This window comes from Mycteria americana, chromosome 13, assembly GCF_035582795.1.
Source record: "Mycteria americana isolate JAX WOST 10 ecotype Jacksonville Zoo and Gardens chromosome 13, USCA_MyAme_1.0, whole genome shotgun sequence".
Classification (NCBI taxonomy): domain Eukaryota; kingdom Metazoa; phylum Chordata; class Aves; order Ciconiiformes; family Ciconiidae; genus Mycteria; species Mycteria americana.
Window position 1 is genome coordinate 3,285,542 of NC_134377.1, and position 24,857 is coordinate 3,310,398.

General features: G+C 39.9%; 1 protein-coding gene across 7 annotated transcripts in view; it reads right to left on the reverse strand.

Moving 5' to 3' along the window:
- MTMR3 (myotubularin related protein 3) overlaps positions 1 to 24,857 on the reverse strand; it is an 82,690-nt gene that overhangs the window by 15,506 nt on the left and 42,327 nt on the right. For all 7 annotated transcript variants that reach the window (XM_075515741.1, XM_075515742.1, XM_075515745.1 and 4 more), the window contains 8 exons: positions 19,882 to 19,964; positions 17,287 to 17,453; positions 13,323 to 13,419; positions 11,723 to 11,836; positions 4,659 to 4,864; positions 4,306 to 4,437; positions 2,136 to 2,247; positions 815 to 1,010 (listed from right to left, as the gene is read on the reverse strand). In XM_075515741.1, coding sequence (XP_075371856.1) covers positions 815 to 1,010; positions 2,136 to 2,247; positions 4,306 to 4,437; positions 4,659 to 4,864; positions 11,723 to 11,836; positions 13,323 to 13,419; positions 17,287 to 17,453; positions 19,882 to 19,964 — 1,107 coding nt within the window. The remainder of the gene's footprint in view (positions 1 to 814; positions 1,011 to 2,135; positions 2,248 to 4,305; positions 4,438 to 4,658; positions 4,865 to 11,722; positions 11,837 to 13,322; positions 13,420 to 17,286; positions 17,454 to 19,881; positions 19,965 to 24,857) is intronic.

Sequence of the window (24,857 nt, forward strand, 5' to 3'; positions counted from 1 at the left end):
TCTGATGCAGTGCCGACAAGAAGGAAGGCAAAGGATGTGTACAGAACTCTGCACTTTGAACAGGAATGACAGACTCTTAGGAGGGACCAGGAGGAGGTTCTGTGCCAAGGACAGAGCAGTATGTTTTGACCTGATGGATGCCGACTTCTAGAACCCATCTGAAAAAGGATCTGAGAAATTTCCACAATTTCATCCAAAAGGCATTGCTACTGTTTAAATTTCTGGTCCTCATGTGTCCAAGGCTTTAAGCAGCAGTTTATAGCACAGTGTTCAGACATATGCTTCTGTTCTAGACAACAAAGGCATCTTGCATGTGGGCTGGCAGATGGAATCCAGCCATCGCATATCACACAATGCTGAAAAATGGTGGGGAGGGGGGAAATTCAGGCTGAAAAACCGAGAGAAATATAACTCAGTGACAGAGGACGACGAAAATGTGAAACTGGAAAAACACGCAGTTGGGAAATCTAGAAAAGAGAAAGGCTTTGTATCAATAGTTGGCTGAGAAACTGCAACGGTGTAACGGAAACTGCAATATGTAGCACTTCGTACTACATATTCCTGAGCCAGATATGGGGAAGCATAGACCATGACTGCGCAGTTACAGCAAAGGGGGAAAATATAATCTGCTCTTGAATTACAGACTATATTTACATCTATATGTAACTGTATCTGCAGACTACTGTTGGTAAACTCCTGCTAGCTTTAGTGCCTTTTCTAGTGGAAAAAAACTGAAATCATTTCTAGACAGACTTCCTCAGAAAAGGACCTGAGCCCGGTAACTACCTCACGCACTAACAGATGGTTTACAAACCTCTGTAGTCCTGTAATACGGATCTAGCAGCAGTTTGGCCAGTGCCACTATCTGGGGGGTTCGGTCCCAGCCGTCTGAGCAGTGCACCAAGACTGGTCGCTGGTCTCGGTCCACGGCATGAACTACGAGTAGCGCAGATTTCAGAAGCACAGATAAGTGCTGCAGCCATTTGGTACTTTCCAGAGCTGATAACCAACTAGAGGAAAACAAGGGAAGACAGTTTTTGCTCTTTTAGAATGCTTTCAGGTTTGGATCTTTGAATTTATCAAGTCAAAGCTCCTATTTTAATAAGCTGTGAATGTCATTCTTGAATATTTTTCATTTACGTCTCGTTTACACTTTCCCAGATTTGTAAGAAAGAGCCATGCAGTCCACCTGAGGAACAGCCAATCTCTGGTTCACGCTTTGCTGCATAAGACTTGCAAGAAGCTTAAATAACATTTTCCCAGATGAGAGCATAACACATCACCAGCAGCGGACAATGTAAGCGCTAGGTAATCATTACTTTCAGCAGCCTCTGCTTCCTCCGAGCTGAGGGTTCAGATTCCCCAGTACCTCTGGCATATCTTGGGACTCTGCCATACGCTCCTGACAACTCTGTGCTTCAATGAAAGGGTGGAACCTGAGGTGCCTTTGAAATCTCCCGTATCCCAACTATTCCCAGGCTTTACAGGGTGTGCTGTAGGTATCTTAAGAATCTCTACCCTATGAAGATCTACATATCCGGTTTAGTAAGGGTGGCCATTCTGGATCTACTCTGAAAGCACAAAAGACTCTTAGCAGCAAATTCAAAACAGGAAAGTGGTAGGGGAAATGGGACTGGTGCCACTACAGTGTCCTACTGAAGACCCAACCTCATAAGCTCCTGAGATGATGGGCCATTAGAAGCTAGTTATCCCATAGCATTGGAGGGCTGTGAAAAACGTCTCCTGAAAAGACCCTATAAATGCCTGAAGTACATGGAACACCACCAGAACTTTCTGAAGGACGGCCAAGCTGTGAAGATTGAAGAACCAGGAATAGCAGGTAAGCCTAAGTGTGAGCACTTAGAAGCCCGCCTGACAGTAATAACATTCTAGTATCAATACTCAAGGCTACATTATAATCCCAGATCTCATTTTCTAGGTTCACTTCAATGATAATAACCCAATGACTTGCTTTAGCTCAAATTCCGTGGAAACGAAAAAATATAGCTGAGCGTTATTACACAGGAAAGTCACCAAGGGAAAAAACACTGAATTTCAGTTTACTAATCAGCAGCAAAAGAACGCAGTTGCAGAAACATGTCAACAAAGGCAAAAAACACCAAACATCCACTTACTTTCCTGGATCTGGCATTTGTGTGCAGAGCAAACGCAGCGACTGAAAGCTCTTCCGGATAGAATGAATGTTTGCCATCCCCATGAACACTACCTCACAGTTTGGGTAATATTCTGTAGGGAAATATCAAGAAAGAGGGAAGAAACTAAAAACTACACTAAGTTTAATTTCTAAAAGAGGCTTTTTCATAAAAACAAACCACTGTTGCTGTGGGCAGATGAAATAATCTGTTTACAAATATTCTGTAAGGAGAAACTAGTACTTAGAGTTCAGTAGGTATTCCAGACATTACAACACAGCATGGCAAAACAGGAAAGAGTTAGCAAAGTGTCTGTGTATCTATTTTCAATGTTTCACTTCACGTTACAGAACGCAGAGTACAAACCTATGGGAATAGTGATATTGCTATGCCCGAGGTTATAGAATGTTTTTAAAAAGACTGAGAAACATCCTAAGATACTGCAAAGCATAAACAATATTTAACTAATAATTTATGGATGTTCTTAAATTTGGTAAACTAATGTGTATTTTTATATAAGTTATAGATTCCTTTTCCTAACGACTCAAAAAGGCTGAAAGGTTACTTCATTTACTGCTTTATTCTGAGTTTTTCTATATGAGGAACAAGCATCACACGCGTGAGGAATACTCAAAGCTCAGGAAAACAGAAGATGGATGGAATTCCTGAGCCTGCCTTCAGATGTTGCTATGGGACGTACTCATGCAACTCTGCTCTACTGGGGAGGCAGTATCTGTACAGACAGGGTCCACTCGTCAGAGGGAGCACCTAAGAAGATGCAGAAAAATACTAATTCGATAGTCTTTCCTGGATTTAGCTTTCCTCTGTCCTGATGCTTCTATCTGCACAAAAATGGTGACGTGATAGCCAAAATGACCTTTTCTACAACAGAAAAAAAAATAATCGGGATTCAGAATATGGGACATTGAGTGCTTGCACAGGAAAATGCAGTACTCTCTTAAAAGAGCATGTTTGATATCATTTGATTTCTTAACTGTTAACAGCCCAACAAATTCCGACCCAAACCAGAACATCCTGTTAGCGATAGACTACGTAACTCCAGTCAGAAGTGACTGACAGTATCAGACAATTTAAGCATTTTTTTGTCTTTTTACGGAATTATGTTATAAATAAAATAAAGCATAACATAACTGAAATTTTTACACCGAGAGAGAGAAGCAAACTTGGCAAAACCTGAAGAAAACTTAGCAGCAAAAAGGAAGCACTTAATGCAGGTCAAGTTTATTCGAGGTGACAAGCTGTTTGGAGATTTTCTACAAAGAATTCAGGAACCAATATATAGGAAGAAAATTAAACTTCTTGTATACTCTGCTTTTCTGTTATGAAATTTTACTCTCCGATGATGAGTTATTTAGCAGTTTTGAGGTGTTAAATGGAAAATTCATCTTTTCTTACTGGTGGCTACATATAAAAGTGCAGCTATTGCAGCAAAGACCAAAACAAGACTATGTGGTCAAAATAGCTTTTATTATCTTATCTATAGTTTTTCTTTCTGGTATTTTTTTCTAGACTCTCCACCCATGGAATTTTAACAGGCTGCATTCATTTCCAATAGTGACCACAAAATAACATCTTGTTTATAATACCAACAATTTACAACTGCCAAAGAACACAGAAAGTGGTAATTGCAAATGTATTACAAATGCAAGATGAATCGGGATTTCCATTGGCCTGGGTCATGAAAAATGTTTCAGCTTTAGAAAAATTGCTGAAAAGTTGTCTTCCGCACAACCATTCTAGAAGGTTATTATCCTCTACAGTTAGTGGATTTTCACAAGTTTGTTCAGGTTTTTTTTAGACATTAGCACACTGGACACCTTTGTCTTGCTCTGGTTTATATATTTGACTCAGCAGGGGAAAGCTAATCAGCATATTTCACACAGTTCAGCATTTACTGAACACTGTTACCAGCTGGTTTTATGCTCTAAGAAACAGACTTAATTAACAGCTAAACCTGTCCTTTTGAAGGGCCGTGCGATAGCTGCAATGATCCAGAACTTTCATATAGATGAATAGCACTTGCATCCACGCAGTCTGTTAAATATGCAGTACTGAAGTGTATCAGTGTAATTATGTTTGAGCAAATCCTTTTGATTAACGTAATAGAAAACTGAGAAGAAACGCTGCTTACCTGGGCACTCACAGCCTCCGCCTTTGGCTCTGTTTGCCACAGCTGCTGCGTAAGATCGTGCGTCTAAGATCAACAGCTTCTGAGGCTGTATTGCCAAACTCTCTGCTCCTGAAGCATTAGAGATTGAGGAGTCTGGGGAAGAGGGTATGCAAGCAATGAATAACTGAAGGGATACTTCTGACATTGTTTACAACAATGATTCACTCAAGTCCCACAATGCATATGCATTGCACATACAGAAACTGGAGAATGCCTGATTAAATACAAAGGATTGAATCTATTACAGCACATATGAGATTAAGCTTTTATAAAAAGCTCTGACCTTTACAGAAAAGGAACAGTGACAAACTTACCAAATTCCACATCAGAGAGGTCCCCTCCATTGGAGAAATCTCTGGAACAATTTCCATTCATTAATTTGTTACTGTTGGACCTCGAATCTGAGGCACAGGCTTTGGCTACAGACTGGACAAGGTGTTCATCATCTGCATTCCTCCAGCCCCACCAGCTGACCTCAGGCTGTCCACAGCGGGAAATAACTGCTCCATTGCTCTGGTGCCTGAAAAAGAAAAGGAGAAAAAGAACAGTGCTGCATAACTTGAAGAATCAGGATGAAAAACACAGAGGGCATGAAAAATTAAATGGTGCACTCCAGTAGTTTAATTCCTGTCAGGGACCTCTCTATCGTTCAGCAGTTATCCTCAACCTGTCATTCAGTGGCAACGTATTCCACGTGCTTCCCTTCAAAATGCTGACTGTGACCGCACAGTCACTGAAAGGTAAAAGTCAAAGCCGAGGTCAGTAAGAAAAAACAAAGCATTTTCTTGCTCAATATTGTTGCCTGTTGGTCAGTGAAAGCTGGGGAATGTTTTAGAACAGCAGATGAGGCATCAAAAAGGTATTCAACACCTGCTGGATAGCCAGGTCTACTGCTGTAATACCAGAGTAAATAGGAAAGTTCAGTTTAACTCGTGCTAATTTTAAAGCTAGAAGACAGTAGTAAAACCAGAGATTCCCTTTTTGATGAGATTTTTCAAATCAAAACATACCACTAATTAAATCTGAAGGATGTTACAATTTTGGTAGGAAATACTGGCAGAATTTGGCATGCCTTCTGTCTGATGATGTCTGATGGCAACCCAGAACCTTACTCTTGTACATCGATGGTATCCATTTCTAGGCATCACCCATGAATCACAGGAGGCAGTCCTTGAACACTGCAGAACCCTATCTAGAAGCCAGTGTACTTTAGGTATTGTTTCACTGGCTAAAAGGGAAACCCCCTCTCGCATCTCAGGATGCTAAACATCTGCAGTTTTACTAATTCCGAAGTTTGGTGTTAGCGTCTGTTGGAAAGGAGTGGCTCTGCCATCCCCTTTTCAGCTGCTCCTCCTCTCTGTGTGGGTCTTCTCCATCCCGCTTCCGGGCCCTCGCTGGGTAGTGTTTCACCTGCCGCCTCTCAAACACCCATCGTATCTCACAGAAGAGCACCAAGGAGCTGATGAAGAGCAACAGTAGCTCTTACATGTAAGCACTGTGGTGCCAGGCTGGTAAATAACAAAGTCCACAAGCAACTAAATTTTGCTACAGACACCTAAGTAGCACTGAAAAAGAAAATATTGTTTATTAACAGAATATTTTTCTTCTAAAATATGATATAAACTGCAAGCACTCTATATACTGATAAAACTTCAGAGGACTGGAAAATGGAGTACAGAGATGAGTCTATCAATAAAAAGTATGTCCAGGAGATAACTGAAGAATGACCTAACATGAATGTAGCTATCTTCTTCTGGGGAGTGACATTAAAAAAAAAAGCACACAGATTTTTTTTTTTTTAATGTCTGAAGAGTTAGTAGTTATTTTCTTAAATTTGACCTAGCTTCTTGTACTACACATGAAGAACAGATTTGAAATAATTAAAACTTATCCAACCATTGCAAACATACTTTGAAAAAGATTTAAAAACTCTCCCCTATAATATATTATAAAAAGAGAGTCCTGAAACATATTATCACTGTAATTTCACTTACTGCCTCCACGCTGGCACGTCCCACTGCTGCCAACAGAAATGTAATTCCCCATTCACTGAAGTGTTTACATCTGGCATTAACAACGTTCTCCTTGACCTTCACTAGCAGTACCCTGAATTCAGAGGGCCTCAGCCATGGCAGGAAAGGAAGCCCAGCTGTCGGTATGAAGAGCTGCAGGTGGAGTGGCCAAAGCAGAGAAGAGACACAATTTCTCTCAGGCTACACGGCGAGTCAGCGATGCTGAGGAATGGGACGCCTAGAAATGATTATTCCCTGCCCTATGTCCCAATATCCTACCACTGAAATATCCTACCACTTAGCCACACGCTGTTCTTCTCTATTTAAATGGCCTGCAGACACACATCCCTTTAAGCAAAGGCGCCTCTAGGCAATGCCGTTCTTGCTCAGGAGTCCCACCAGACCCCATATTTATAAAGTATGCACGTGCCAATTACAGTTCCTGTATGTTATGACGCAGCAAAGGATTTTACAGTCTTCCTGCAAACAAACTGGCCATCTCAGCTTCATGTCAACCAAGAGTTGTTCAATTCCCTCTAATAAGGCAACTGCACGGAATGGCGAGGGTTAGCTGAATCTTTAAGCAAATTTAAACAGTTGACTCGGACAGCCCTGAACAGGAAGAAAGCCCACCCAAACCTATAAATCTTAATTTTTTTTTCCTCTCACCACTCTAATGCATGTTTGTGGAGGTGTGACAGAGCTGTCCAGCCCCGGCCAACTGCTGAGCAGCAGCACCACCTCTGCCGTGTCACCGCCTTGTGCTACTCATTCAAAAGCAACGCTTACGTCGGGTTAAGGCTCCTTGTTGCAAAAAACTTGAAATTATAAAATAGGTTGTGATACGGTATTTTAAGTATTTTTCAACACACTCTTGTAATTGTATCATATAAAATTCCTTCACTGAGAGGAAGCAACTGACACACTGCATTAACTGAGCCAAAGGAAAAGCAATCTGAACCCCGTGGCACTTGCACCAGGTGCCAGCCGACTGCATGCAGAGGAAAACTTATTTCTGCTGAAATGAGTAGCCTTCCAGAAACAGCTCTATTGGTATCAAATTAGTTCAGAAAAAAATACGTGCCAATCACAAAGGCCACCTAGTTCCCCCCTACGTTTGCACAAATAACAAAAGAAAACAAAACATCATTATACGTGTAAGAAATCTATTTTGAACACTCAGATAAGCTCATTTATTTTTCCATATGGTCTCCCAGATTTCATTACTACCTGCCTGCGGAATCATTTTCATAGGTTCATAACCAGTTATATTTTCATCTCCAGGTTCTTGCCTCCCATTTATACCACAAATAATAAAGAATCATTAGGCCAAAAGTTGAGTTCATTGAGAGCTGTGAAGCCCTAACACTCCTAAGCCTGCACAAATATGCAATGTTCAGAGGTACTGGCAGAAATCAGCAAACAATTCTATTTACAGTAATGCTGGAGGTCTGAGGAATCACATGCATTCCAACTGGACTGGCCATGGGAATAAAAAATAGCGAATAGTTTAAGTGTGATTCTGAGGTCCCTAGAGATAGAGCTGGGGATAAGATGGTGTCAGTAACTCAGGTCTCAGTAACCAAAAAAAGATTTAAAAAAATTAAAGCCAACCCTCCACTGCAAATTTCCTAACCCTCTAGAGACAAAGCAGCATGCAGCCTCCCTACAGAAACTAAATAGTAAATCACCATTAGATAACTCTGAAGCCCTTTATAAAGCATTGTGTAACTGTATGATGTATGGTACACCTCTGCACGTGCTTAATCTTCCTTGTGTTCAAGCAACCTTTTGAGTACAACAATAAATCCAGCAAGTCCTTGTGACTACAAAGGCAGGGAAGACTAATGAAGGTTTGAATAGCTCCCTCCATAGCATTACTTAACTACTAGTACTTGCAACTGAAAAAAATCATTGCAGCAATTCACAAATACAATTCAGCAAGGACGGTACACGGCAATTTTCTGTTTACCTTGGCTTCCTGTGCTGGCAGAAACGCTGCCTGCAAGGGTAATCACCTTCAGCAGTGGGCGAGACAAAAAGACACCTGCAACACAGCCAATTCCCAAGCAGGTTCTCATGAGTTTAGGACAATGTTTGTATAATGTATGAAGTCCTCTATACTGTTTTTCCACAAAATCCAAAAAGGCTTCTCCCTAACATTGATTTTCTGGGATCAAAACAGATAAGCTACAAAAAACATGTTACAGGCCAGATTTATCTACATAAGTATGTACCCAGATTTTTAAAAACTGTAAACACAGAGAAAACCTGCAGAAGCTGGGCGTGAGATTTTTCTAGAAATCTGATCATAAAATATAAGCAACAGTCCTGACAGTCCAATCTCAACTAAGTATTTTTGAAGCTTGCCTCTGAATTCAGCCCGCTCAGCTTTTCAGCCTGTGCATGCTGTCATAGCTCTTGAATGCTTTACAAGAACAGACAATGAGGTTTTTGTTGCCAAGTGTCCGTGCCTCTGGTCTCTCTCTGTCCCAGTGTTCAGTATCTGAGACAAGCTATTGGATGGATTTTTAAAAATTTCCCCCCTGAGGTAAAGTAAAAAGAGCAGATTTTTAAAATGTGCTCAGTAATGAAACTAATAGCCCCCAAATCCTTTTCAACAGATAAAAAATGCTGAATGGGCTTTTGTCCCTTACTCCTCCAAAAGGAAGAAAAAAAGCTATTTTTCTGACAACATATATAGAGAGGAAACTATACATGGATTTCCAATCATACGGATCATCAACCACTAGCTGATGTGAGTTCTATTAGAGCACAGAATGATGAACTGGATGTCTGGAGCAATCTATTACTAAATGTCAAGATAAGGAAAAAAAGAAATCAAAAAAGACAAAAACTTTTCTCCCACTGATTTTAAGATTACAAATGAAAAACTATGTGGTAATTTAACATACATAGTCTCATCAGAACTGCAGAAAATTGAATGCCAGGAATCAATTTCAGTCTGTGAGGTCTTTTGAACATTTAAATCACTCTCCCATAAATGCCCCAGAATGTACGCTGTACAAAGAAAGTGATTTCCTTCTCCTGTATAGTGATGAAAGGAGGGATGCGTCCCTGCATTAAGCATGCTCGCCGGTGAGGTGTCCCCCAATTATGTGACAACTGCATAAAAGGCACAAAGTTGCCTGAAATACAGTGTTCAGTTGAACACAAAACCATATATAAATTACACTATTCTCTTATACATACATATAATATACATACTTATATGTACTACCATAATAATAAAATACGTTAAGTATTAAAAAATTAGCATATGCTGGAAAGCATTTTTCCCCCTCACAGAACTGAACAGAGGATGGAGCAATTCCTTAACATTCAGAAAGAGAGCACGCTAACCCCTTTATCATTTGGAAGAAAAAGGAGAAAAGATAGGAGGATTTAAGGATAATGGTCTGCTGCCACAAGCTAATTTGTTCTCCTTTCATAGAACAAGAACTCTTATGCTAGGCAAATAATGGTTTGTGGCCTACTCTTAACTCTTGTACGCTTGCTCCTCCGACCCAGACCGTATGAATTTGTCAACTTTACTGCTCTCTAAATTTAGCTTGCCACTCAGGGAGCAGCTTTTCCTTTCTGTCTGTTTAGAAAGAATGGGTGGCTAGGCAGACTTAATGGAATTATCAGTATTCATTACCTTTTTAATCTCTTCATCATCTGATTTTTAAAAGAGATTTTAAACATTTATGGGAGGATAACTACACCAGGAAAGCGGCCAAAGTATTAAATGACGGGTTCCAGAATATTTGGAAAAAAACAGATGCTGAATGCTGTTCAGTATGAAATACTATTTCTTACTAAAGAAGCTGCCAAAAACCAGTATCTCAGAAAAGCAAGTTTGTTATGAAGAATTGCTGGAGTCAATCTAAGGAAGAGACTGTGATTAAAAATATCTAAAATATGTAGATAGGGCTAACATGTACATTCTTTTGTAATTTGAGTTTTATATCTCCCTTAAATAGTTCTGGTATTTGTCCTTGTTTATACTGCAGTCTGAGTATTAGCCAGAGGAGAATTAGAGAAAAACCAAAGGAGTACCTAGCCAGAGATGCCATTTACCATTCCTTCAGCTATGTTGATGTCTTCATCTAACATTTTTTCATTTTCATATTAAAAAAAATAAAATCAATCTTAACTGAGGTGACTGCCCCAGGAATGACTTGCAGGAGATGCAAATGCTGAGTGCTCATACAATATGTGTTTGGAATTAAAAGATAAAAACCACATTCCCACTCAGAGTGAACGTGTAGTAAGCCTGCCTTACCTCATTTATGGCTTGACAAGGGCCAATATGCGCTGCTGTCTCACACATTCTTGGAGTTTCGAATAGGTCTAAGACAATACATATATAGGTAGCAAATGCAGAGACAGAGACCCCAAGCTATCAGGCCTAAGAGGTCATACTCTGCTGTCAGTTAAATAAAGGTCTGAACATTTCCTCATGCGAGGAGTCCCCTGCCATCCTTGTTTCATATCTAAACCCTTAGGGTGGTTTGTGTTTTGTTCCAAGGTCCTGTTCTCTACACCGCTTCTGGGATCCTTCTGCAGTGGAACAGCAGGACCTCACCCCAGACGAAGTCCCAGGGCGGATCAGCTCGGGTACCACTCCACCAGGCAGCACAGAGGGGACTGTGCCTGGAGAAGCCAAGGCTGAGGGTCAACCTTCTCGCTCTCTACAACTACCTGGAAGGAGGCTGTAGAGAGGCGGGTGTCAGTCTCTTCTCCCAAGTAACAAGTGATAGGACGAGAGGAAATGGCCTCAAGTTGCGTCAGGAGAGGTTTATATTGGATATTAGGAAAAATGTCTTTACTGAAAGGGTGGTCAAGCATTGGAACAGGCTGCCCAGAGAGGTGGTGGAGTCACCATCCCTGGAGGAGTTCAAAAAACGTGTAGATGTGGCACTTCAGGACATGGTTTAGTAGGCATGGAGGTGTTGGGCTGACGGTTGGACTAGATGATCCTAGAGGTCTTTTCCAACCTTAATGATTCTATGATTCTAGGTTTTGTTGCTTCTTCCCAGCCTAGTTCTCCAACTCTACCCTAAGCAGGTCCTGGGCCTTCATGCAGCTTCCCTCCACATCATGTTATACATGCAAAAATACAGCAAGATGCAAGCCAGACCTCTTCACTTTGAAGAAATTATAAAAATATTATTTTAAAATACCTTTAACGCTTTTGCTGAAGTCTGTCAGGCTCAGTGAGGGGACATCTGGGGCCCAGAGGAGCCTGAACACCTTTCATTACAAGCCATGATTCCCAGTTACAACTTATTTCAGCTTTTATTTGCTAGAACACCCCATTTACAGCCTGTTGAAAGCTGTTCCACCTGCAAGAGCCTCACCTGTACACAACAGCAGGGATACGCTTCCAGGATCGAAAGCTTGCCACACTCTCTAGCTCTTTATCCGTGATCCAGGCAGGAACTATGATTTCCTGGGGGTAACTACCACAGAGCCTGCGAGAAAAGCGGTGCAAAGGGTTGAACATAAGCAATACAGAGCAGTTACACACTTCCCAGACAACACACACAAATAAGCAGTTTAAGCAACCTGACAGCTGTTTATCTCAGCAAACTGCCATTTTGTTAATTCTTGTTTTATTGTATGTTAATAAACCCCTCCTTCGCATATACAAAAAACACTGTGAACATCGAGGTGCATAAATGCATTTCTGCTGCTGCTGAAATAAACTGGACCACAGAAAAGAAATTCCAGGTCTCTCCATGCTGAAGAATTAGCCAGTTGATTTCTGGGTCATAAAACACAAAAGCAGAGTCACCCTGGGCTACTGGATTCAAGACAGAAAACTTGTGTAAGTGTGGAAAAAGTACATTGGCTAATCAACCCTCGCTGAAGGCAGGCATCTGAGTGCACTGGCTTATGTTTGACTGGCTAACGGGAACTTTCTTCTACTAGATGCACCTCCTACCCCACAATTTAACTAATAGAGCCATGACTGCCAGTGAGAACAGTGCAAGCAGTCAGCACTGACTGCAATAAATTGCTGAATCATCAACTAGTTCACCCCCAGTCCATCCCCTTAGAGAGGCATTTACTGCACAAGAAGGACAGACACGAACACGTGTCCAAGACCGTTCTATTCAGAAAAATATATCAATCATCCTGAAAAAATGCTCTTTTCTCAAGTGCTGGCCACAAGAAGGAAAGGAGCAGTTTGTGTCATTCTGCTTCCATATGACATATGAAGTTTTTTTTTCCTTTTTCTTTAGTATTAAATACGTAAGGGATAGCTATTTTGTCTTCCCTAGATTTTGAGGGACCAAGACAGATATTCTTCTTGCAGTGACACCAACTACCAGCTGCAAGTCATTATCCTGCAAAGGCAGAGCAATGAAAGAGGTTTCATCACAAAATGTTACTGCTGGGTTTGCTCTGAATTGGATTAGGGATCAGCCAGTACACTCTGTCCTTCCAGCCGTGAATGGAGGAACACCTTCCTCTGCTCCAGCAGCTACAGAACAGGACATCTGTCTATGCTTTCAGGACCACAGAAAGTTTTTCTCTTATTTTCAGGATCTACAAGCTTAACTCTTCCAAACCAACTTTTTTTTAATACAAGTCTTTGTCATAAGTTAGAGAATAAGACACAATAAAAAAAAAATGTTTTTTAAAACTTCAATCAAACTCCACTCTTTGCTCACTTAAGGCTTCCCTTTCTTCCATTAGAATGCTTATTCTCTAAGTCCTCCAGCAAGCGCATCAAAATCTGGTATTTCTAAGCCTACAAAAATCGTAGCAGCTAATAAAATATTAAATAATACTTTAAAAGCATATTTTTCTATAAAACAACAAAAAAATCATAATTCTAATTGTCCCTTATTAGGAAATGTAGAACTTGGAAAAAGTTCCAGTAATCTGCTATAACAAAATTGGTGTTTTGAGATGCCATTTGGCTGTGAATCAGCAGCCCACATAACTTACTTGTACTTCTCATTGATGTTGGAAATCCTCCAGGCATTGTTCATATCAAAACCCATCCGCTCCACTTCATTTTTAAACCTTGAAGTTACATGTTCTCCTGGGTATCAAGTGCAGAGAGAGAATAAATGTGAAATAAGAAGTAAGATTCCTACCTTTCAAAATAGAGAAAAACACCATTGCACTTATACTTATTAAAAACTGAAAAGAGAAAGGCACAGTCCACAAACACCATCTACATTTCACAACCCTGTTTTGAAAATCCATATCAGGAGAACCACAGCTTGTACCGATGGCTCTTCCTGGTCAACTCTCCAGAAACGTCAAAGTTCATCAAGGACTTTTTCTCTGAAATGACCAGCTTCTGTAAATTCATATAAGGAACAATGACGCTGCAGACCGGAACCAAGCACATCAGCAAAAGCAATTTAGATCCATCAGCAGCCTTAGTGGGAAAACACTAGTAGTTTTTGCTTTTCTGAAGTTCAGAAGAATTTTGTATCAAATGAGAAGAACGTGAAGCTCTGCTCTGACTGATATGTGAAGGGGTAATACACAGAATGCCGTCTGGAACTTGGGCAATCTCCATTAAGTATGCAATTTCAGCCACGGGTTCCCTGTATGACTGTAGGCAAGCCCTGTAATTTAACCTGCATCTCAGTTTTCCCTCTGTAAATTGGACATTATTCCTCCATGAGTCACGTGGAGATACAAAGATAAAATGCATAAATGATTGTTTGACACAAATATCAGTCACAAGATCCTCACAAATTCCTGGATTAATATATTAAAGGAACTGCAATGAGCTCCATTTATTTCCTAGACACTTTTTAAAAAGTATCAAAATACAATTGAAAAATATACAATGGCAATAAAGAATAATTGTGCTGATAGACAGAAAGTCTAGAGAATTAGAAGGTACTCAATCAACATGTAGAAGAGAATAACGTACAAAATTTCCAGGTTCACAGAGCTAAGAAATGTGGTAAACTTAATGAGCACGTGAGCAACACTAGGCAAAATGATTCTGAAAGTCTGTCCATTGCTTGTCTCTTTGAATTACTGTATCATTAAATCATGAGGCAGAGCATCACCCAACAGGGGAAAAAACCAATCTGTTGAAAAATTAGTGCTTTAAGTATTACATCTTTCCATTATATATTTCAGAAAACCCTTCAAGTCTTTCAATACCTGAGATATGTAGATACGTATTTATCTCAACAATGTAAATGTACATGTCTGAAAATTTTTTATGTGACGGTACAGAACAATTAGGTATAAGTATAGAGAAATAGGTAAATTAAGAATAAAGATAGAAGCCTAACTACAGGACTTAATTAACTGTGAAAGAAAAACTATAATGTTATTCATTCCTACAGGTCAGATCATACACCGACAATGGTACTTTGCAAATCTAGACATGCTTTACAATATGGACAATGTGCAAGAGATCTCCATAATGAGATTATTTTTCTGACACTTTTTGAAAGGTAAAATGTGAGAATGAATTTGCACTGTGTGCAAATGAAGAATATTCACTCTCCAAGGTACATGGCGGTAAAATCTATGGACCTGACTGACCTTCATCACTTATTCCCTTTACATCATGTCACTGGTACAACAGGACCATAAAAAAGAAATAGTTCTGCCTCCTGTGTCGTGCATTTTCTGCAGAAGGCTAGTCTCAGTATTACACAGGCACCGTAGCTCTGCTCTACCTTCCCTATCACCAGATCAATTAGATTGGAGCTTGCCAACAATTTCCCGCTTCTCACATGAAGTCTGCATAAGCTTGAATTTATTATCTTCTAGCCACCTACTCAAATAGATCAGCTGCTTGAGTCCCTGTTTTACAAAGCTGGATGGCTCCACAGAGGTGGCAGCTCTGCAAGGAGCCCTTTGATCCTCTGTCAAGTACAGAGGTGAAACTGGGACAATACATTCCAGCCAGCCAACCACCTCTGTCACGGTCTTCCTTAGCAGTGACTTTTCTTTTCTTTTTAAAAAAAAAACCAAACAACCTTTACTGGAACAGCAGCATGCTCTTGCAGCACTGAGGATGGGCTTCATTATCAGCTGCTTTGAGGAATGGTCATTAAAACTTGTGATACATCCTTAAGGATTTTTCTGGATAGCAAATGAGAATACGGGAAATATCCCCAGTCATCAATGCTGCATACTGCTAGTGAGTTTTAAGAGAAACACGTAAAACTACACAAAAATGAAATATTCTATTTGATTTCCCCCTCTTAATTTTTCAGCTACTGTGCGTGTCATGAAATCATAGATTTTCCTCTGAGAAATGAAACCCTAGCCTTAACATTTTGTCCATTCCTCCTGGAATGCTGGTATTTTAAGAGGCATTTTGAGCCAAGATGGATAATATTTTTGAAGCACCCCAATCAACTCTCAAAATCAGAGAAAAAACAAGCTATACATTTTGAGGACTTGGGCCTTCTGACTATAAAAGCTGATCTTGTGAGCCACAGTTTTATCTCCCATTACAGACTCTGATAACAACTTCTATTTTTTCCCCAGAAGTTGATACTTAGATAGATTTTGAAGCAGTTTAGTATTTTTGTCCATATCTACGAAATATTGCGCTCCTTGGATGTAAAAAAAAAAAAACAATTACAATGTCTTGGAACTAACTTCTTCCATTACATTCCCATAGATTTATTTCAACTATAATTCAGCTCTCAGAAGGAGAGTATCTACCACCAGAAATAAGCAAGCTACAGGGAAGAAAAAGTTACTACATTAAAGAAAATTATTTGATAGACACAGCTACAAGAAAAAAATTTGATTGCTAAAAGTCAATAAAAAGGTCAATGCTGCTTCTTATCCCAACCTAGTGTTAGGTTGAAGCCCGTCTGTTTCAGTGAGGAAGAGAAAAGGACTACAAGGAGACTTAGCAAGCCACCTACACGTCTGCTATCTTCCAGTTCCTGAATTGAGTTCGGAGGGAAAAGATCTGAGTTTAAAATTCTGCTCTGAGGACTTTTTTGCCTTTTTGCAGTAACTGCTAACATAAAGTGTGTAAAGTGCAGGAACAGGAACCAGAACCAAGGAGCACCTCCTCCCACTTGTGTGCTACCTGTTGACTGCTCTTCCTCGGATGCCAAAGAGATTATAGTCTTTGCTCAGCCCCAGACCAGCTTCAGTAATAAGGACAGAATCATACCAGCATTCCCCAACCTGATAACTTTCCTCAGATCTGTGAACTGTGAGCAAAGAGAGCCTCAGATTGGAGAGGGCCTGGAACTCAGATGTCCTTATGTTCAAACAAGTGCTATAACCATCAGCATCCCAATTTTTAGCTTTTATTTACTTGTGGGCTTCTAAAACTTTCCAGCAAGGATGATGTTGCACTAAAATAGGTCGCTGTCTTGCAGCTGTGAATGAACCTCAGGAGCAGCTCAGGGACTTCCTTCTCCTTCACCTCCTGCTCCTCAACATCCATGTTGAAGACCACTGTTCTAGGCAATTACAAAAAATGCGGGCACAAACAATACAGAATGTTTTCGATTGAAAGTTGCTGCCATGGTGAACAAAACTTTATTAGTATTATACAAGACTCACTAAGTCAAATCCACCACTATAATTTCCTCAGGATATTCAGGTACTGCTTTGCATATTGATCCCAAAGTAGCTATGGTGGGAGCTAATCTCTCCTTTGTTCAGACAGAACAAAACTCAGACTGTGTGGCAGACATGCAAGACACCTCGCTGCTGTAAGTGAGGGTATACTATACCTATATAATTACCACATACAGTATATTCACCAGCCCGTGAAGAAGTGCAAGAACTTACATACAAAAAAATTTCCATACTGGAGTTTTCCAGGTTCAGTTTACAACAGCACAGACTGAATTGTTTATAACTTTTTTTGACAGTTCTGGCTTTCAGCAAACAGGCAGTTACTAGTCAATGCATTTGTGATGATCCCCAAAGTGTTCCCACATACCTGGCCGACACAAATCCCCATGCTGTTCCTTCTCACTAGCATATACCTCCATACACCAAGCGTGATAGGCAAATGAGAAAAGGTCTTCTATCTTCGAAGGCGGGCGGATGGCATTGTTCAGTCGCTTAAGCCAATCTTGACACTGCTCAAAAGTAGAAAACTGACACCTGTCCCAGAAACAAACATTTATCTATTAATTTTCAGTAAAAGATGCCAGATGATAAGATCTGACAGGCTGACTATGAAAACATCCGTGAAAGCAAAAAGTGAGAACAAACATCTTATTGATAACTTAGTTCTGCTTCTATGTACCTTCTAATGGATAGTAAAAATGAAACCTTTGGATATTAGTAAAGAAATACACACATAGGAAGTCAAAATAAACTGTAAGCAGGAAAGCAATGTTCCGTGATTGTGAATAAACCAGCAGTATGCCCTACTAGTCGTGAATGAGGGAGACGCTTATGCATATGTTTACTATAAAGCCAAGGACAGTATCACTGAGTTCAGTCTGCAACCTTCACGCAATCGAAGACAGGAATGTGTTACAGCAACTTGCTGACTGGTGGTCTCAGATGGAAACTCACAAAACCATCACATACATTATAATCTATGCATTGTATTCCCGTAAACAAGAACACATTTTTCATCAGGCATAGGAGAAATATCCATTTGGTTAATATACTTAATTTGAGAACAATGAGGACAAATGCCAGTGTCTGAAATCTTACATTATTCCCCTATCTCATATGCTAAGATTCTCCCTCTGGCCTTGGTGTGAAGCACGAACAATGTTTCTGAAACTGAGCTTTGCCTAACATTACAGGCTAACAACAACAACTAGCGAGAATATTCCCTGCACAGGAGAAACTAATCTTCAAAGCACTGTATTAAAATTACATTAGCTTGTCTTTTCAAAGAGGATTCCTGAACCCTTTAGAATAAAAGGGTGGAAATAAGATCAGTCATTTATTTTGCTCTGACAGATTTCTTCAAGATTTTATAGTTATAAAATATTCACCAAGTATTTACATTCAGCTCAGTCTGTGTTCTACTGCATTCATGGTTAATGATAGCATCTGTATTCTCTAAGGGCAGGATTTATTACTCCTACCTGCAAATATCTAAAAGTCAGTTACTGGAAGGAAAAGGACGTGTCCAACTCATGAAACATGCCTAAATAGCTGTGAGGAACTGCAGCCTGGAGGTGTTTATTTCCCATCACTGACTATAAAGCAAGCCGAGACTACTCTAGTGTAGACTGGATAATCCTCTATGAAATATCCATAGCCAAGACAAGATACGTCTCACCTAAAGACCCCATTTTCTTTCTAAATTCTTTTAAAGTTAGTGTTGCATATAACAAGTACTATCTCCACTTGAGCCCTATTATTCAAAACACAAACTACTTTGTTCATGAAAAAAAACATGAACATGTTCTAAATCTGGTATCTCAGCCCCATACTTCATGATCTTCCAACGGCCAGTGTCACCAAGTACTGATTCTCAGAGATGCAATTTTGAAGGGAAATTCTTAAGGAAGGGAATAAATAAAAATAATTTGTATTCATTCTACAATTGAAGAGAAATAACAAATTAATGTAGAGAGGAAGGGTGACTTTTTTAAATGTCAAGAGCTACAAGTTAAGAGGAAGTTAAATATTTAATTCAAATTAAACTAAATATTACTTCTAAAGTAAAATCAGTCCTCATCAAAATACAGCATTTCAGGAAGCAGCTGGCCTGTTAAACATTCTGAGTGCTCAGATATGACTGGGGCTCATTTCATTATACAAAAGGTACTGCCAGCAAACATTTAATCAAAAAGAAATGTTCCTTTCTTGTTAATTAAAGTTTATAGATCAAAATTAATTTCTGCAGCAGAAAAGGAGGAAATAGCTGTAGCTCAGGCTCAGTAGCTCAGACGCTCCTGAGGCAGACTCTGAAGTCTGTTGAAGGACAGACATAAATAAATACTCCCTTCTACATGATGCTATCTACCTTACTGGCTTACAGAGTGGGTTGCAGACCTGGCCTTACCTTATTCCCTCACTTTCTTTTCCAGTAGGCTATTATGTCTTAAGGATAGCAACTATACCCTCACAGCTGTTAAAAACGCAGGGTGGCTGATGCTATCCAGAGTGCAGGTTTCACGCAGAACTGTACAAGCCCATACCTTAACCCTCCAAACCCCAAATCTTGATTAAATGCTTTTCCAAAAAGTATGTGTTTCAGTGGTTTTATCTAGTTCTGTATCTTGTAACTAATTGAAGCAATACATTATAACTGATTGTAAGGCAGGGAAAACGCAGTGAAACTAAAATGAATTTCAGAATAAAATCAAGATCAGCCACTTGGGCTCAGACCAAGGTTTGCTGCTATACAGTATCATAGCAAGCAAAAATGCAGATCATCCTGCTCCCATCCTCTTTGCAATAATGCCCAGCTACCATATGCAAAATCAGACAAAATAAAATCTTTTGAGAGAAAGCAAGGCCCCTAAGTAAGAAAAAAACATTTCCTTAAAACGTCACAGCTGTCCACAGCATGAGGAAAGCAAAGCTACCCCCCATTCAACATCCAGCCTATTCATACCTTATAACCTTGCAGTCTTTGCAAGTCAAATGCAGTTGAAATATATCACGGCACTCAACACTTTCTATAAGCTGCAATGGAACCTGCAATTAAAAAGATTATATAATTTTATTTCAAACAGCACTAACACTGTAATTTCTTTGCATATCTCACAAGTATTTATTATAGGACTATGTGGAGTCTGAAAAGAGAGAAAGAAAAACAAAGAAAACTAAGTATAACTACTTCAACAGCTCTGAAGTATGGTACTATGTATCAGTAGTTTCAGCTCCATTGTTGTATAGTCCAAAAACCTGAAGGGTTTTGAAACCCATGAAAACAGCTGAGAAGACTGCAGCACTGGTGACAAATGTGAAGGCAGGACAAGCCGCAGAAACCCACAAGCTGCTCTCATGGAAGCATCTTTCTCTCTTATAGGTCCAAATTTAGGGATCTTGGGAATATAATTTTAGCTGTGGGTGTCAAAAATGAACTGCTAAGGAAGATCCCCCTTAAGAGACTGCTGCAGTCTAGATGCTTGCTATATGGAAATATCCCATATTTCCTCTCCAGGGAAAAACCATTTGGCCTGTTTAGATCAACACTCGTGATCAAAGAAGCCATGTTTAGCATAATAATGCTGAATCATTCATTTTTAAAGGTGTAGTTATATGCACTTATGTTTTATGGTGCATGTAACTAGCAGAAGCTTGATCAGGCAAAACATGTAAGCACATGCAAGTACCTTTAAAGATAACCACAAGATTAAAATATTAGTTTTCATTAATAGTTTTGGACCTTTACCTGAGACAGGCAAATGTACGTTATTATCTTAAATGAATAAAAGTTAGTATTCGACTATCTCATACATAACTGCCTAAATTCCAAACAGAGAATTTAGCTAATACTGACAATAAACATGAAGTGTAAAACTGTTTGAATTGTTTATTAGATTATATTGAACACTCCACAACGCAACAAAACCTCTGCCATCGAGATCCTTCGATACAAAGGCTATCAGAGAAACATTCAAACATTCTGTTATCTTCTTTGCCATCAGAGGAGCATGATCTAGCAGTTTAAGTTCTGGCTTGGGGCTCACCAGATGGGGCTGTAAGACCCTGCTCTGCCAGTGCCTTCCATATGACTCTGGGCAAGTCCCTCAAGGTCACCTCCCATCAAGGATCTGGGGTGAGGAATCAAGAGAGCTTCTACTCGGGCACCACAAAGCTTAAAAAGTACCTGATTTTAGTGGAATGAAAAAAGGAAATGGAACTAAAAACAGTAGGCAAGGGAAAGAGATGTCACAGAAATACAAACCACAAGAAAACTTACTCCGAGCACGAACGCCTAGAGAAAGCTAATAGTAAATGCTGTGCCCAGGAGAGTGATCACAACTCTTGTGTCTCTTGAGAAGGCAGGCACACAGCTAGCAGCTGCACCTCACATTTCCCTGCCAACTCAAAAGTCAGAGTCCAGAGTCTTCTCCTGAATGTAAAAGCTCAAATAATTGCCCAGAGCTCACAATCCCCAGAATACAGCAGGCAGGTATCGTCTTAATAGTCAGCCTTTATCCTTGCCCTTGTCAGACCACAACCAAGAAGCAGTGCTGGACTCTCCTCAGCTGGAGAAAGTACTAAGCCTCACCTCCCATGACCAGCGAGGCTGGTACAGGTAAGTTATTCTTTGTTCCTTTTGTTGTAACTGGGCCATTAAAGAACAGAAAATTCATGCACAAGGAGGCTAAACAAGATGGTGTCTAACTCGACAGCCCAGTAGTTTGGGTATTCAAATAAAGCTGGAACTTGAATTTTGGTCCATGTTTTCAGTCTTATTACTGCTTTAAGATCTGTGATAGTCTAATATAAATTACATAACTAGCAACATGAAGGGGCACATGAAATGAGGATTCCCTCCTGTGAGCTAAGCCCCCTCTTTATTTGCCATCCTTAAGCTCAACCTGACTGCAGAGTCACCTGCAGAGAGCAAGTGCAGTGAAGGTGCTGACAGACACCAACGTAACGGCAGAGTGTTTAAATGCATTACAGACAAGATCAGATGTACTGTTGCTATAGGTAATCTTTTTATTTTAACTGCTAATTTCATCCATGCTTTCTCCTATTTGATTCTAGTCTGCAAGATAGATAAATTGTTGTGATAGTTTTGTCTAATTAAGGAACTGGAACGGACCTCAGACTGGAGAATCTTCCGTTCTTTCTTCCCAACTGGACAGCCTCACATACACCCAATAAATTATTTAAATCTACCCTTGACTGACATGGCACCAACATGGAAAGTAAGGTACCTTGCCCCAGCTAAATGAGTTAAAACTCTAGAAGACTTGCTTTTTTAGTCAGATGCTGCTTTGTCTGTTAATATCCTTTTTTTTTTTTCCCTAAGCCCTCTTTTATGGCATTTTTTCCCATGTCCATCTTCATTTAAGCAGTTCTTCACCTTGCTCCCTCCTCCTAGCAGTCTGGTTCTGGCTCCCCATCCTCCTGTCTGCACTCTAATGACATACTAAGTGTTCTTCTACTCCTGCATTATTTTTAATTTCCTTCTTTCAAAGTCACTCTTTGTTCTACGCCCTTTCAATTTGCCCTCTGCTCAACAACCATTCTTTTTTCCTCTTGACAGCCTACATGCAGCTCACCATCTATTTCCTTAGAATATGCCGGTTTTTCTTCAGGGCAACCTTCATATCAATCTTTTTAATCTTCTTTTCCGGTCATAAAAATCTGTCCTCTGATCCTCTTGCATTTTCAATCTCCTTCCTGTCCATTATTCTTCTCCCAGTAAAACTCTGTGAAATTATCTGCCTTCATTCCCCATTCTTTCCCACTGATAACCTTCCATTTTCATTGTTATGTTTTTCAGGCTGATGCATGCAGCAAGTCAGACACCCAGTGCAGTTAGCTTGCTCTTGAAAGAGCCATCAATTCTATTTGCAGGCACTTCACCATATAATAATGGCTATCGAAATAAAGCAGTGGAGAAGCAATCATTTTTGCTTTTCTAAGAATAAACATGCATTGTTATCCAAGGCCAATCATACTGCATCATAGAGAGTACTAGAGCATCGTGCTCTTGCAGTATGTGTCTCTTGACTGTCTCTTCTTTAAAATTATCTCATTTTAAACAATAGCAACATTCTACAACACAAACTTTCTTTTTGAGAATTTCTTTTTATTCTTTTAATTACTGGAACTGTCTGTTACCTAAGAGCAGTACAAAATCTACTTAGCGAAATAGACCTCTGTAGTTAGAAAAAGCACAAGTTATGTTTACGCTGCTGAAACAACCCACCCCACGGCTCCATCCTCGACCACAACGCCAAGTGGTATGCAGCGGACCACGGCCAGGCTGCTACAAGCCAGCCCCTTCACGAGAGGCTATGCTATATACTCTACCCTGAATACCATTTGGCCTGAGGCTCTCCAGGGTACCACGTGGCACCCAGGGGCCATGAGCTGTAATTGGTACTTTCTTCTTGTTTTCCCAGTTCAGAGCCTGAAATAATGTCAGGGTTACGTTACAGACTGGTTACTTTAAACAGCACGAGGCCAAGGCTACGTGCTGTACGTCCTGAAGCATGGTATAATAGGACATATGGAGGAACTGAGGATGCAAGGTCAGCTCAGAAGGTCTTCAAGGACTCTCCTAGGTGGAGGGAGTCAAGTCCTTCCAGGTGCAACCTTGTTCATATAACCTACAAGGAGTACCTGAAGCAAATTTTGCTTTTAATTACAACTAACTACACTTAGGTTTTGTCTTGAAGGCAAAACCTTCAGTCCCCCCTCTGCTTTCACAATTAACATGCATGCAATGTGAACGATTTGAGCATCAGGACCTGAGAACGAAACAAGGACTAAGCTACTGTTCAGCACAGATGAACCACAACTGTGCTACATATGTAAGGAAGATACCAAACCAACCATTTTTCTGCTGAAGGCCAAGCAAGGGAAAGCTCATGCTAAAACTCACTTAATCACCAAGACTGAAAGTCATGCTGGCAAGATGAGGGAGACTTTTTTTTTTACTGTGTCCAAAATCTACTATTTGAAAGAGGCTACATACAAGTCCATGGTTTCATAAACCACACTAAAATGGTAATTCTCCCACAAATGTAATTAGCTTACAGGGAGAAAAATGATTAGACAGAAGCACTCACCAGCTGCAAAGTTTGAAATTTTCTTAAGGAAAGGCAATCAATAGAGATCGGCCTGGCAAGCAAACTTCCCATGTGCACTGAGAGATCACTGTTGAGTCTGCATTTTTATCCCATGGATAAATGTAAGTCAACACTTTTGAATGTCATAATCCCTCCAATTTATGCATGGTCTACTGGATCTTTTGGTTTTTTGTATTTAAAACACCATGTCCCTATTACCACTGCGATCTAGGAAATTATCCACGGAAAAGATTTACGCATACAGCCGTTTGCTGCAGTGTTGCAATGTGAGCAATTATCAACTTCTAAACATATTTATTTTCAAGCGCAGGTGCAGCAAGTGATCTAGCAACATTGTGCTACTTACTGAGGTTTCACAAGCATCATTTTGACAGCCAGTCTATTGAATTGTAAACAAAAAGAGAACAGTGAGGTAAAAATACCAAAGACCAGGAACCCATTTTTAACTGGATTCCATTACTTGCATGCAGTTCCCTTTACTAAGGGGCAAGAAGTTGACACGCATACTGCTTTCTCTTCAGAGAGAACTTCAAGAGGAGATGCCTGCATAGAACAGCTGCACAGTCAGACACGGGGACTCAATTCATTTTACAAGTACTGTAATACAAATATTTACTAAGAATCCTCTTTCTTACACAGAAGCACTTCTCTCTGCTGAAGTGACAAGGTCGTTAGTGTGGCTGAACTTAGTCAGGATAGTGATTCTTATGAAAATCATTCAAAGTAATAAAAAACCCCCAACTCCTAACTTTAGTAAACATTTATACATTTTTAAAAAGGTCTTCTTACAGGTGTTTTCTGAACA